Source organism: Pyrus communis, chromosome 9 (genome assembly GCF_963583255.1).
Source record: "Pyrus communis chromosome 9, drPyrComm1.1, whole genome shotgun sequence".
In the NCBI taxonomy this organism is placed as follows: domain Eukaryota; kingdom Viridiplantae; phylum Streptophyta; class Magnoliopsida; order Rosales; family Rosaceae; genus Pyrus; species Pyrus communis.
This window is the reverse complement of record NC_084811.1, coordinates 26,575,476-26,589,855: the sequence shown is the minus strand read 5'-3', so window position 1 is coordinate 26,589,855 and position 14,380 is coordinate 26,575,476. Positions and strand designations below refer to the sequence as shown.

Here is a 14,380-nt window from a genome sequence, read left to right as displayed (position 1 = left end):
TTTTTTTTTATCAAACGATTGATTTTGTTAGATTAGACGTTAAATTAGCTATCAACGAAATTCAAATTCATGTCATCATATAAGGGTTCTTGCAAATATACCAAAACTTGACACAATGGGTGTGTTTATTGCACCGGATTAACTTTATGGACTAAAATAAATTGGTTTAGACTGACTAAACTAGATTAATTTAGTGAAATTTTTTATGTTTTATCGGATTAAAAACTAAAATAATAAAAATAAAAATATTTAATTCTTTCTTTTACATTTTTTTTTTCTTTTTCTTTTTTCTTTTACTTTTGTAGAACTCGTTTTCTCTCTATTTTTTTTCTCCTTCCCGTCCATCTGCCTCTATGTCTCTCTCATTTTACTTTCTCCCTCGTCACCAAATTCTATTCTTTTTCACCACTTTCTCCCTCATCATGAAATTCCATTTTTTTTCATTCATTCTCAACAAAAGCTTCTGATTTGTCATATGGGTTTTTTTTCCTGAATTTTTCACAAGCTTTTGAATTTCATTTGGGTTTTGGCAAATTGGTATTTTTTGTCTTCTAGGTTTTGGTTGGCATCGTGGAGTTTGCCAACGATGTCCCAGCTGATAAACGTGATGGTCGAGAGCAATATTGGGAGTTGAGGAAGCCGAGCATTTGAGCAGAGGAGAAGTATTCCCTTTCGACAGTGAGCTCGGCGATAAACTCGAGATGTGCACGGAAAAAGCAGATATGAGATCTCATGATTCTGGGTTCTGGGCAAGGAGAGAGGGAGAGAGTAAGAGAGAGTGAAACAGAGAGCAGAGAGAGTCAATTCTTAGCTAGTCCCACAGTTTTCGGGTACTCCGCTAAGAACCTTTAGTGATGCCTTTTAGTCTATGCAACTTCAGACTAGTCTTATTAACACTAGTCCTGCATGCTATCAAACACAAGATTAGACTAATAGTTAGTTCAGTTTAATTTAGTGACACTTAGTAAGGGCAAACAAATGCCCCAAATATCTTTCAAACGTAACCAAATTCTTACTTAAATGGACCTAAATGCCCTCCAATTTAAAAGCCCATGGTAAGAATGGTTTGTATAACGATATGTTTACATATGCACATGTGGCTAATTTTCAAAACTTATGGTGAGCATGGCTTCATGTCACAAGTATATGATATGTTTACATATGATTGTTGATATTTCACTTTGTTTGATACATTAAAAGAGAGTATAATTTGGTCATGGCAATCATGTTACAAGTAGGCTTTCGGTTTTTTTATGTACATATTGTTTTTTTGGAAGTTAATGTATCAAAACATACCAAAATTTGACACGTTGAAAAATATGTGACCCAATCCCATTTTTTAAACTCATTTATCAACATATAAAAAATATCTTTAGCCGCGTGTAGCACACATGATTTTAAAAAAAAAAAATTTGAAAATTTTGAGTTTTAATGATAAAGACAAAATAAGGTATAAAGTGAGTAGTACCAGAATGGACTTTTTAATATAAAAATATAGTTTTTCGTTAAAGTAAATAGTACTATAAGTTTTTTTATTAAGATTCACTAAAAAAAAAAAAAAAAAAAAATTCTTTTGCGTGCACATCTACGTGCAAAAGACTAGTTCCAATTAAAATGTCATTAGAGTTTTAAGAGGTCTTTTGTATGGAAAATGATCTTTTCCGGATTCTTTTTATGGGGATCCTAGGGATCCCACGATCGTGATCGTTCATCGTATATTATACGGTCATAAATCATTTTAAATTTTAAAATTAAATATAAATAATATCTAATGAAAACTGACTGCACAATGTATGATGAACAGTTACGATCGCGGGATCCTTAGGAAACAGATCCGGCGAGGATGTTTTTCCCATTTGCAATGGGCAACCTAATTTGGTAAGAATTCACCATCCACCAGATTCGAATCTAAGACCTCTCAATTCCAAATAAGGAGAAATTAATTTTTATTTAGGGATTCGGGTGAATGATTTAATTAACCTATAATATAGGGATTCGGGTGAAGTAAAATTAATTTTACAATTAAAAAATATTTCCTAGAGACCAAACTAATTCCGGGACATGTTCAATGTGATTAGGGTTGTAAAACACATTTGAACCATCTCACTTATACAAATACGTCTCATGATTCTTTATTATATAGGAAATTCATATGTGGTCTACAAAATATTATTCGAATTAGGAAAAACCCTTTAAACCTAGTTTGAGCATATCGATTAGTATTGTCCGAGTTCAAGCCGAATTTGAACTTAAGTAATATTATTTAAATTGAGTTAGATCACTTTGATACTTGTATAATATAAGTGAAATTAAATTGAATTACACAATAAGTCAGTTATAAGTAACAAAGTATCGAAATAATTATTGGTTGAATTTTTTAAAAAAAAACAAAAATAGCAAATAGCAAATCGCATGCATCTCATTCATTAATTCCATTTTCAAAATTGAAAATCAAACTTGCTAGAAATTTTTCAATGTGCTCGGAATACGGTCACGTTACAATTGGTTGATTTTTTTTTTTTTAAATGTTAAACAATTGCATTATTACACTTGTGCATTAGTTCGTACACATACCGCATTAAAAAATCTCTCCAAACTCATATATTCATTAGTCTTTGTCCCAATAATGTCCTTTCCATTTTTGTGACAGACAAACGTCTCATGCATTAATTATGTTGGTAAAACTGAAAAACTACTTTTGATCAAAAAAAAAAAAAAAAAAAAGAAACTGAAAAACTACTCGCACAATCTTCATCACGAATATCACGTGACATCCCGGTATATAGGTATAATCTAACAAACAACGGCCAAGGAACGAAACGTTGGTGATCACCAGGGAGGCAAAAGTAACTGTAAATGAAACCCTACCAAAACCCTAACCGATAAAATCCCCCATTTGCACAACCACCATGAGCCAAGACGCCATGACAGTGAACCAATCTCCGCCGCTGCAGTCGAGGTCCGACGCCCTAGAAAACCTAACCAAAGGCCCACTCTCCTCGTCGATTTCCAAGCTCTCCGGCTCCTCGCGATTCTTGCCTAACAGCAAGGACTTCTATTTCTACCGCAACTTCGACGAATTCAAAGCCCCGATCGAGAAAATCACCAAGGAGGCGCAGACGATGCTCGGCTCGATTGGCTCATCGGCGCCCGTTTTGGGGAAACCGATGGCTTTCCCCCAAGACTTGGACGACGGGTACGATTGGCTCGTTAATGTGAACGACGAGGTGCTGGAGAGGTTTGACTCGTCGGTGGATGAGTTCAAGAGGGTGAGGAAGGAGGCGGAGGAGGCCAAGCGGCCGACGAGTGCGGCATTGGACACAGACGATGGGTTTCAGTTGGTGTGTGGGAAGAAGAAGAAAAAGGGGTCCACTGGGTTGGCTTCGGCCAGTGGGAACGATGATTCGAGTCAGGTTTCCACCGCCGTGAAGGTGGCTGCCAAGGACAAGAAAACTGTGGCGGCGACGAAGCCCAAGGTTCCGTTTCATATACCAAGCATTCGGAGGTCTCAGGAGGAGTTTAACATTTTGGTTAACAATGCAAACCAGCCGTTTGAGCATGTTTTGTTGCAGAGAAGTGAGGATGGTCAGCGGTTCCTTCATCCCCTAGTAAGTCATTTCTTTTATCATTTTTGTATAGCTATTGAATTTCAGGGTGATTTTATGTTGGGTTTTAAAAATTATTTAACTTTTGATTATGTCTTAAATTATTTTGGGAATGTCCCGTCAAACAACGGGTCTTTTTCTAATTTTTTTTTTTAATCAATAAAGGAGGAGCTTTCTGTTCTGGATTTTGTTGACAACAACGTCGGGGATGTTGAGTCTGTAAAACCGCCTTCATTAAAGTCTACGCCATTCAAGCTTGTGGAGGAGGTCAAAGATCTGGAAGAGCTAGCAGCTAAGCTCCGTGCTGTTAATGAATTTGCGGTAAAATTTGACTGCAATGATCCCTTTTCGTTTTTCTTTTGTGAAAGTTTATCTACATTTCACGGTCAACTCCAACTACATACATTATCATCATGGTTAAAATTATTTGCTTTTGCAGAGTTTGTTGCACTTGCAGTCACTATGATTAGGTAGAATTGATGATGCTGTCATCCATTTCATTTAGTGTAGAATTCATGGTTGTATTCATAGGAACTTGTAGCATAAATAGAATATATACCTAGGCTCACAAACAATATACTTACGATAAACTTGCACAATCTGAACATGGTATTGATTGATGTCAAATTGGTGTCTATGCAAGAGTACTTCACCTTAGCTCTGTTACTAGCAATGGATTTGTATAAACCTTTTGCTCTCAAGTTCTTATATTTTTGTGTGATAGTTGTTTGTTATGGATTTTGCTCATTTATAATATACATAAATGTCAGCTTATATTTCCCTCGGCTTTTTTCCTAGTGGATCACGAAGTTGCTTCTTTTAACCTTTTTCCTTTCACCTGTAATATTGCTACCTCGGTGCACGCTATATTTGAGTTCTTGAAAAGGTTTATTCATTCATAGCCGCATGGAATTAGTTGGCATTTCAATGTTATGATTATTTCATTTTAGTATTTTACTTAAACTTCACATTTTGGCATTCATTTTCCTGTATTTATACTTCTATCTTTTTCTGTCTAGGTTGATTTGGAACACAATCAATATCGATCGTTTCAAGGATTGACTTGCTTGATGCAAATTTCAACTAGAGCCGAAGATTTTATAGTAGATACTCTGAAGCTTAGAATTCATGTTGGGCCATATCTTAGGGAAGTTTTCAAGGACCCTGCCAAGAGAAAGGTTTGTTGTGTGCTCATTTGCATTTCTCACTTGGTAGCATATGATTTTTTCTGATAATATTTTACAATTCATCAGGTGATGCATGGAGCGGATCGTGATATCAGTTGGCTCCAACGTGATTTTGGCATTTATATCTGCAATTTGTTTGATACTGGCCAGGTGCTATACTATTCCTTGAAGCAACTGAATGAATAAATTTTCTTATCTTGCGAAGGAATACTTAGTTTCTTTTCCTTAATCTGGAAAAGAGTACCATGATTTTTACTTTTTGTTTGAATTTAGCTTTTCTACGTGAAATATACTTTTTCTTCATAATGTGTTGCTAACCAAGGACAATCAATTTGTTTTAATCACCAGGCTTCAAGGGTGTTGAAATTGGAGAGAAATAGTTTGGAATATCTTCTACAGCACTTATGTGGTGTTACTGCTAACAAAGAGTAACTTTTTGCTATTACTTCGATTTCTTTAATCTTCTAAATGCTCTTAATTAATTTTCCCTCTTTATATTCGATAAATTCATGTGTTGCTTCGTTAACTTTAACTACTATTTCTCCTGCAGATACCAGAATGCAGACTGGAGATTACGCCCTCTGCCTGAGGAGATGGTCAGGTAAAATGTGGATTATGGTATTTGTTTAAGTGGGCAACTTAGCTAGTATTAGTTCTGTAGATAATATCTCATAAGTCTCAGAATAACTGTTCAATCCTAGTTTTATAATCGACACAACGTTAAATTTCTTTCTTATTTGTTGTAGAATGATTTGACACTTATTTTTTAGGTTAATCTAGTTCGGCGGTTTCTAGTAATGCCAAAATTAGTTTTAAGAGTAAGATTACCTCCAAATTGAACTTTGGAGTAAACAATGCATTAAAGGAAGTCTTCATGCATCATGTTATTTTGCTTTCCTGGTTACATGATTATTTTTGCCTTTTGGGTGTTTTTATTAATAATTATTTTAGATGTTGCATTCTCATGTCCATTCCGTTTATATAAATTATTTTTTTTATTCTCCACTGTTATCTAAAGAAGCTTTCTTTTCTTGACAGATATGCCAGAGAAGATACACACTATTTGTTGCATATGTATGATTTGATGAGAACACAGTTATGTATGATGCCCAAGGAATCAGAAAACTCTGACACTCCATTAGTAGAGGTATAGTATGAATGAGGATCACATGGTCTTCGTTGCATTGAATCTTTCTTTAATGTTATTTTATGCTCTCTCATTATCTACATTTTTAACACTTGTGTATATTGTTACATACTGAACTGCTAGTTTTGCCTTTATGAGACTGTTTTTACATTATAGAATTTGCATTTTGGGTTGGTCAATATCCATGTTTCTTGGCGTTTCTGTTCTGGGAATGAAGTTAACCGTATGGGATGTCTAAGTTTTATTTGTTTTTAAATTACCAAGACAAATTTTGTAGCACTTCTAAAAATGTGTATGTCGATATTATTTTGTTTATAGTATCTGCAGATGGATTATTGTTTGAATTGGTGTTTTATTGTGTAGGTATCCTTCTAGTATTTTGTGAACTAAGTATTCTTTCATATAAAGTGAATATGTCTTGATGGTAAATTTGTTTATACATCTTAGGAAATGGTTCTTCCAATTATCTTGTATTATATATTATTTTCCATTTACTATCATTTGGCAATTTTATTAACTCTTTTTTCCCGACAGGTTTACAAACGCAGTTATGATATATGCATGCATCTGTATGAGAAAGATCTTTTGACAGAAAATTCTTATCTCCACATATACGGGTATGCTTTTTTGTGGCCGGGCATATGTTATTTATTTATTTCTTTATCTTTTCTTTTTCTCCTTTTGGTATTTGTGCAATTCTTTCTGGTCTTGGGCATGACTCCTCTCCAATCCCCCCCCCCCCAAAATCCCTCAATTTCCCTAGTTCATGCTTTTGTTTTCTTGACCACAGTTTCTTTCAAAGGTTGTTAAAATTATTACGCATCACTTAATTATTTTGAGGTTTTTCATACGCATTGTACATTTTTAATGTTAGACTAGTTTTTCCCTCAGAGAGCACACATCTTTTCTGAATTTCATCAAGCCCACCACTACTCTGTAACAAAGATCCAGTCACATTAAAGCTCCATTAGAAGTTTCCTATAAGTTAGTAGGGATTGTGTAAAAATCTTGGGATTGTGTAAAAATCTTGTGCCTTCAATTAAATTGGTGAGATGACCTTGTTGGATTTAACTGTTAATTGAGGAAATATGAATATATGATAATGGCGAGGGAGTCCAATTCTTTTTTTCTTTCTGTAAGTGTGTCCATGAATGGAATTCTGTATGCATTACCTTTGTTTATATATTATGATGACTTCAATTTATATTATTTTCTATTTTGATGCAGGTTGCAAGGTGCTGGTTTCAATTCTCATCAGCTTGCCATTGTTTCCGTATGATGCCTCCTTATTTTCTTTTATACATTGTTCAACTTTTAACTGTTGGCTAATCTTCATCTGAATTGTTTTATATCGTATCTACTTTTCCAATATGATTCTCATTGTTCGTTAATTCTAACTATGTCCAATGAGTGAGTTTTTACATAAGAGGACTAGTTAAATATTAAATGTTTTGGCACAATCATAAGTTGATAATCTGTTTCCTTATTGAGCAATGTAATATATACTTATGTTACACGAGGAACTCAACATTTTGTCTGTTGTTGATTATTGCGCAATATAAAAGGTTATACACTACTTATACTAGATTAATTGTTAAATGGTTTCAGGGTCTTTGTGAGTGGAGGGACGTTGTTGCCCGTGCAGAGGATGAAAGTACCGGCTATATATTACCAAATAAAACTCTTCTTGAAATTGGTAATACTTTTATAAAGTTCCTTGTTCTTCAAGCTCAATATTAGTTCCTCTCTTTTTACACAGTAGACATTTGACTTTCTTACTTTTGTTTTTCTTCGGTAAAAGCTAAACAGATGCCTGTCACCACTAGCAAGTTAAAGCGGTTGGTGAAATCAAAGCACCCGTACATTGAGCGTAATCTTGGTTCAGTTGTTAGTATCATTAGACATTCTGTGCAAAATGCTGCTTCTTTTCAGCCTGCTGTTGAACATCTGGCGGCACGCGCAAGAATGGTAAGCCCTATGTTTAATTGTTTGGTGATCATGAAGACTGGGCAGTCATGTTTGCCTTTCTGTTTTAGGCTTTCATTCATGTTACCTATGGAATGTTATGGACAAAAAAACTACTTTGCATGTATTGTGTAACATTTAACTATTCTATCATGATAAAATCAGTCCTTTTCTCCTCCTCCATTTTCAAATTTATAATTATTTTTAACTGTAATTCGATGACTATTTCTTCACATTTTTATCTATAGTTAACAGTACACCTTTTTGCAGGCATCTGAAGAGAGAATATTGGTCAATGATGGGTCTGAAGCCTTGTTACCGGATCAATCTGTCAGCAATTCGACTAATGCTGATGTATCTGTGGTTTCACCCCCGTCTCAGCAGCATAAAATGGAGTATAAGGAGATTGCATTTGGTGCCTCCGAACTAGTAAGAAATGGACAAGGAAACTCTCTTGAAACTGGCAGCCCCATTTCAGTAAATCTTAGACAAAACAGTGTTCTGGGCCAAAACAGAGAAGCAAGCAGCATTGCCTGTTTATTAGATTCAGCAAAGGTTTACATCCATTGGCATTTTTTGGATGTTTATCTTGTTTTATTTCTTGCTCGTAGAGCTCTAGTCTTAAAATAGTTGTGTATTTCTGTTGTAGGTTACTGGAGTTAGTGTTCAGGTGCAAAAGAAGCCTAGCCGTGCCTTTAGTTCGCTGTTGGGGAGTTCAGTTCCAAAAAGAAAGTTTGACGCCGATAAAAAGGTTAGTAAGAAGAATGCTGTTGTAAATTATATGCGTGAAATGGAATAGGCCATCTTTGTCTTGTATTACTTGCAATCGCGGCTAGGCATAAATCTTGCACCGTTGTATGTTACAAGTCAAGTAGAAATATTGCTACCACAAATGTTTTGTTATATAGATTGCTCACCTTCTACACAAAGCATTTAAGTGATCAATGACCGTCCTTTTTTACCCTGACTATTTGAATCATATATTGGTGGCGGTTTCTTTTTTATTTATACAACTCGTTTTTCGTGTAATCTTCTTTAGTAACTTGTACATTATTAACTCTTGTGCTACTTGATTGTCTTTCTAGGACAAGGAAGGTAATAAGTTGGAGCAAATTAGATCTTCAGTGAACTTCCCATTCCACTCATTTTCGGGCGGGAGTGAGAAAACCAAACCAATCGTGGAAGCACAAGATAAAAGTTCAGATATTCCCCATTCTGAAGGGCCGCTTACTGCATCACCCCCTAGGTCTGGTTTAGATGACATCATAACGTTGGAAAGTGACTCGGATGGAGGTGAGCCAGTAGATGGTTCCTCAGAAGCCAGAAATGAGCCCGAGGATAATGATTCAGTACCATCAGCTTTGGAAAGGGATAGGGAAGACGAACCTGTGTCTCTCTGTGGTTTGTCCTCAAGCTTCGAAAATTGCATCCAGTCGTTTAACCAAAACAGGAAGACAATAGAAGTGGAGAAGTCCCAGGAATCTGGTGGTTTGCAGGTGAAGCCCTTCGACTATGAGGCAGCAAAGAGTGAGGTCATATTTGGAGCTAAACCGGTCAGGGAAGCTGGAGCTGCGGAAGGTGTGAAGAGCTTAAATTCAGCGGGAAAGAAAAAATCTTTAGCTGGTCGAGTTTCAAACGATGATGGGTCAAAAGAACTAGGACAGGGTAGACGACGTCAAGCTTTTCCGGCAACTGGAAATAGAAGTGCGACGTTTCGTTAAGTTTCTGGCCTAGATTTGTTCTGTATCATTGTAGAAATGACATAACTTTTCAAGTTGTCAAAAGAAATGCAACGAAATTGGAAGTTAAGAAAGAGAAATTAGAAGTGTTTTCTTTAAACACGTGGGTCTTTAAAGAGCTTTAGTTTTCAGAATGGAAGCCATAAAACTAGTATCGAAGGTGAAATTGTGAGAGTTCTTTCAATAAAGAACTGCATGCCGGAGTGCATGTTTCTGCACAAACAATGTACGTACATGTTAAGATTGTTTTCCGTCACTTCGGTAATGCGTCATATAGGAACGAGTTCATAACTAAAATTGAAGTAGAAGATACTCGAAAAGTAAACGAAACAGGCTCGAAAGCTTCTTGGTCATCGGAAAAAGATGGGAAGTAAGCACAAGTCAAGTAGAGAAAGCTATTAACAAGTCTTGTACAACCGAGATACCGTACTATGGATGGAAAGGAGTTATGCCATTGTATCTCGGCGTGAGTTTGAACTCCGGCGGCCAGGTTGGGGCTGATGATTTACATAAATTAAATTTCTCTCTTGCTTGAGAATATTTTAGAAGAAACACTTTTGAAGCGCCGCTCCTTCTCTTTCTCTCTTGCAAAGAACAAAGAGGCTATCTCGCTGCCGATCCCTTCCTTCGGTTGGGATCGGCTGGCAGCCCTTTCTTTGTGCAATTTCCTTTTTTTCCTTTCCCATCTAGAATCTCAGACCATGCCCTTCGTGGAAGGCTTGTTTTTTCGGCCTTCTTCCCCATTTTCAGCGTTTTTCAGTGTTTATAACCGTATTTTATCTTCGGCAAACCTAACCCCCATCTTGTAATTTCCCTTCTTCAACCCCAACACATATCATCCTCCATTTCCTTCATAAGCTCCCGCCTCTCACACACCACTCCTCCCACAATCTTTGCTCAAAATTACGAGGGACAAAACCTGATTTGGCCGCCAGATCTCAATCCTTCCCTCACTACCCAAAGCCCCTTTTTTGCTCCCTCTATTGATAGATCAAGGGCCCTCTTTCGCCTGACTGGTGTGTCGGAATATCTGGGCAGAGCATGTGTGCTGCAATGCTTTCGTCGAATTCAGCACGAAGTTGATTTTCTTAGGGCAGGGACCCTGCTGCTGGTGAGGTGGTAGTGGTGGCGAGAGCAACAACTGTGTTATGACTTTACAGGATAAAGATTATAATTCTCTTTTAGTACGGTATAATGATATTTCATTTTAATTGTAAGTAAAAGATTTTATGTTTGATTTTCGTTCAATGAGAATTTAAACTACATTATTGCTAGCATATTTTGAAATTAAACTCACTTCTTTTCACTTAGTATAAATAACATCGTCTGTTAAAAAAAAAAAAAAAATTGGCTCTCTCTAATTTTTACTGAACTCGTTTATGTAATGTGTATTGAATCTTTCCTCGTTCAGTGAAATTTACGTTGTTTTCGAAAAAAGAAAAAGAAAGAAGAAACACTGTTGACACTGTCTGTCAAAAGTGCTTTAACTAGAAGCACCGCGAATAAAAATAAAAATCTAAGCCACAGTAAGAATAATACCGTTGACTCCTGAAAGGGAAATCCGTGGTTGATTTTCTCGGAGCCAAATTACCAATTACAAGGTCAAAGCCAACGGTATTTGGCATTTGTGTATGGGCTATTTGGTCATTTTACATTTTGGTGTGACCAGCTAAGCCTAAAACCGCGGGTGGGGGTTGGGGTGCGACACCACCGCCAGTTTCAATTCAAATCTATGGGTACTAATGGCGGAACTGCAGAACCTTGTTCTTAATATTTCCTTAGTTTATCCCACAATTTACACACTTTTTTCCTCTTCCACACCACAATTCCATCCATGCAGCCCCTGGTTTTGGTTTCTCTCTCCTCCTCTCTCTCGATGGCTCAATCCTTATATTGATCCTTGATCTTCCCCTCTCCCCCACTGTTAAACAATATCTTCACCGTCCCACTTCTCTTTGCTTTGAGAATCAGTTGTTTCTCTTGCTTCTTTGTTTCTTAATTTGGATGTTGAGTTCTGGGTTTTGAAGGAGAAAGTCTTCTGCTGCATCTGAAGTGAATATATAGTTACACACACACACACACACACATATATATTACACCTATGACTATGGAGACTGCGAGGGTGGTGGAGCAGGGAAGACATCAGAGGGTTGTTTCGCGTGTTGGGCATGCTAGCAGTAGCAGCAAGGTTAGGTATCAAGTGAAACAGGGTATAAGGAAGAGAAAATGGAGCCGGAAGATTCAGCATCCTCTTTCGTTGGCGCCGCCGTCGACTGTTCCAACTCCGCTGCAACAGCTGTTTGATGCGTGCAGACATGTTTTCAAAGGCCATGGAACCGTTCCTTTGCCTCATCATGTGCACAAGCTGTGTCACATTCTCGGTACGTTTTTCGGATTTACCATGTTTCGTACTGTACTTTTGTCTCTTCGATTTCCTGTCGCCTTTTCGATCAATGTATGTGCGTGCATCTGAGTTGATTGCATTACTGCATGTTTAATGTGGACGCCCTCCATCTTCTTGACAAGCCAATTTTATTGTGGTACTGTAGATGATATGAGACCAGAAGACATTGGGCTGAGTAGGAATCTCCAGTTCTTCAAGCCTAAAGCTGTTGTGAAAGGGACTCCTAGGGTCACGTATACGACCATATACGAGTGCAATAAGTTTTCGGTAAGTCTAGTACTTCCTTCTACCTAGTTTGCCCAGTATTTACTTCGGTCGCTTTCTGCAGAACTGACTATTAGTTCCTTTAAGATCACCATATAGGGTTCTTTACTAGTTAAATTAATAGCATATAAACATTATGAGTGATTTGCAAAGTTTCTTTTACAAAAACCATTTATTCGGTCGATTGTTGATTAGTTCTCCTGTTTATTTCCATGTGCAGTTGTGCTGCTTTTTTATTCCGGCAAATGGCGTTATCCCACTCCATAACCATCCAGATATGACTGTTTTCAGCAAGCTTCTACTAGGCAAGATGCATATTAAATCATACGATTGGGTTGATCCCGTTAATTCAGATGGCTCCACGCCAGCCCCTCAATGTGAGTCAATATCACTCTCCTGTAAAGTTAAAACAAAACATAAAGACTATCTGGGACCGTGTCTTAACCGGTATCTAATACGAGTAGGATGATTTTGCAGTGAGACTGGCCGAGTTGAAAGCTGATAGCGTCTTCACAGCCCCTTGCAATGCATCGGTACTCTATCCAACAAAAGGTGGCAACATCCATGCCTTCACAGCCATAACACCATGTGCGGTGCTCGATGTGATTGGACCTCCGTATTCTAAAGAAGATGGCCGGGATTGCTCATATTACAAAGATCATCCCTATGCTGCATATTCAAGTAAGTGACCTCTTGCTCTGTGGCCTTCATCACTTGCTTCTTTGACAAATTGCCAAATATATGAGTTTATTGTCTTTGACCTATTGTGACAACCACCAAATTATGGTCCTCAACTTTTGCTGCTTAGGCAAGGTCCTCAGTATTCTATCTAACCACTGAAGAAATTTGAACTCCTGATTTCTCAAATTCTTTGAAACATAGTTCGCAGCCTTATGTTAAAACTTGTGAAGCAAGTGCAGAGCTTAATATACTTAAAACTTTGATTACTGGAATTTGATGCATGTTTGAGTTTATAAGCTATATCTTATTCGCTTGCCAATGTTTCGATGCAGATGGAGGAGCAGCAGTAACTGAAGAGAAACGCGATTGTTATGGATGGTTGGAAGAGATTGAAATGCCTGAGAACGCAAAAATGGATATAATTGAGTACTTGGGTCCACAAGTTAGTGAGACAAGTTCGTAGCACTCCCGATGTATGCCCTTCAAGTATATATTCTTCTCCACGCTGTGCTCTAAACGGAAATCTCTCTTTTTTCTTTTGGTACAGTGTTTGAATTAAGATAAGATGGTTGTTGAGCTTCCTTTTAGTTATTTTGTTCTTTCACATGTACCATATACTTCACATGTTTTGAGAAAAAAAGTTGGATGGATTTGGTTAACCTTTGTGCTCATGGTTTATGAATTTGGTTAACTTCTTCGAATTCAAATTTTGTCATATAACTTTTTAAAACTCAATTCGTGTCATATTTCACTTTGCCTTTATACTATTAAAGTCCGTTGAATAAATTTGTCAAAACTATTACATGGCAAAACTCCTAAAAAAATTGTTAAGAATTATTTTCTTATTTGGATAAGAAAACTTCAACTTAAATTTTTTTATTTATTAATTTTTCAATCATATGACACCCATCTCAGCAACAATGGGTTTTATTTGTGCCACATAACAATTTTGATGGATTTTTAACGACTTTTGACGATAGAGGCAAAGTGAGACGCGAGTTGAGTTTCAGTTAATGGAATAAAGTGACAAAATTTATGTTTCAGGGAGTTAAATGAGATCCTAGTTGAATTTTCGTGGCTAATGAATTGTAGAATGTTGAGAGAGAGAATCTCGCGTATGGGCAAACATATATGGCTTCAAGGCTTCAAGACACAAATTAGGGGTGGGCTGGATATGAGAATGCAGGAGGTGAGACATATAAGGGTCCGTTTGGTGGACTATATGAGATTGGGTTTTAGGGATAAGATTGGATTGACAAAGACATGTAAGACATAATTTGTAATCCACACATAATAATAACTTGGATAACTACTTTATTGTGTAGATTCATAATTCATCATACCTAGTCATATTCATCTCATATTTTTACACAACAAATAAGAAATTG

At 36.8% G+C, this 14,380-nt stretch overlaps 2 protein-coding genes across 2 annotated transcripts; both read left to right on the top strand.

Annotated features, from left to right (window-relative positions):
* The first annotated feature begins 2,797 nt into the window (after positions 1–2,797).
* Positions 2,798–10,856, top strand: LOC137745604 (protein RRP6-like 2). The gene is made up of 14 exons (XM_068485580.1): positions 2,798–3,608; positions 3,771–3,926; positions 4,625–4,783; positions 4,859–4,942; positions 5,141–5,220; positions 5,343–5,393; positions 5,831–5,939; positions 6,474–6,556; positions 7,167–7,212; positions 7,548–7,635; positions 7,741–7,907; positions 8,175–8,459; positions 8,554–8,655; positions 8,990–10,856. The coding sequence occupies exons 1-14, from the start codon at positions 2,910–2,912 to the stop codon at positions 9,623–9,625; spliced, it is 2,745 nt and encodes a 914-aa protein (XP_068341681.1). The 5' UTR covers positions 2,798–2,909; the 3' UTR covers positions 9,626–10,856.
* A 448-nt stretch (positions 10,857–11,304) lies between these two features.
* Positions 11,305–13,558, top strand: LOC137744151 (plant cysteine oxidase 2-like). Its single transcript, XM_068484019.1, has 5 exons — positions 11,305–12,024; positions 12,193–12,314; positions 12,532–12,688; positions 12,789–12,992; positions 13,325–13,558. The coding sequence occupies exons 1-5, from the start codon at positions 11,745–11,747 to the stop codon at positions 13,453–13,455; spliced, it is 894 nt and encodes a 297-aa protein (XP_068340120.1). The 5' UTR covers positions 11,305–11,744; the 3' UTR covers positions 13,456–13,558.
* Positions 13,559–14,380: the final 822 nt, after the last annotated feature.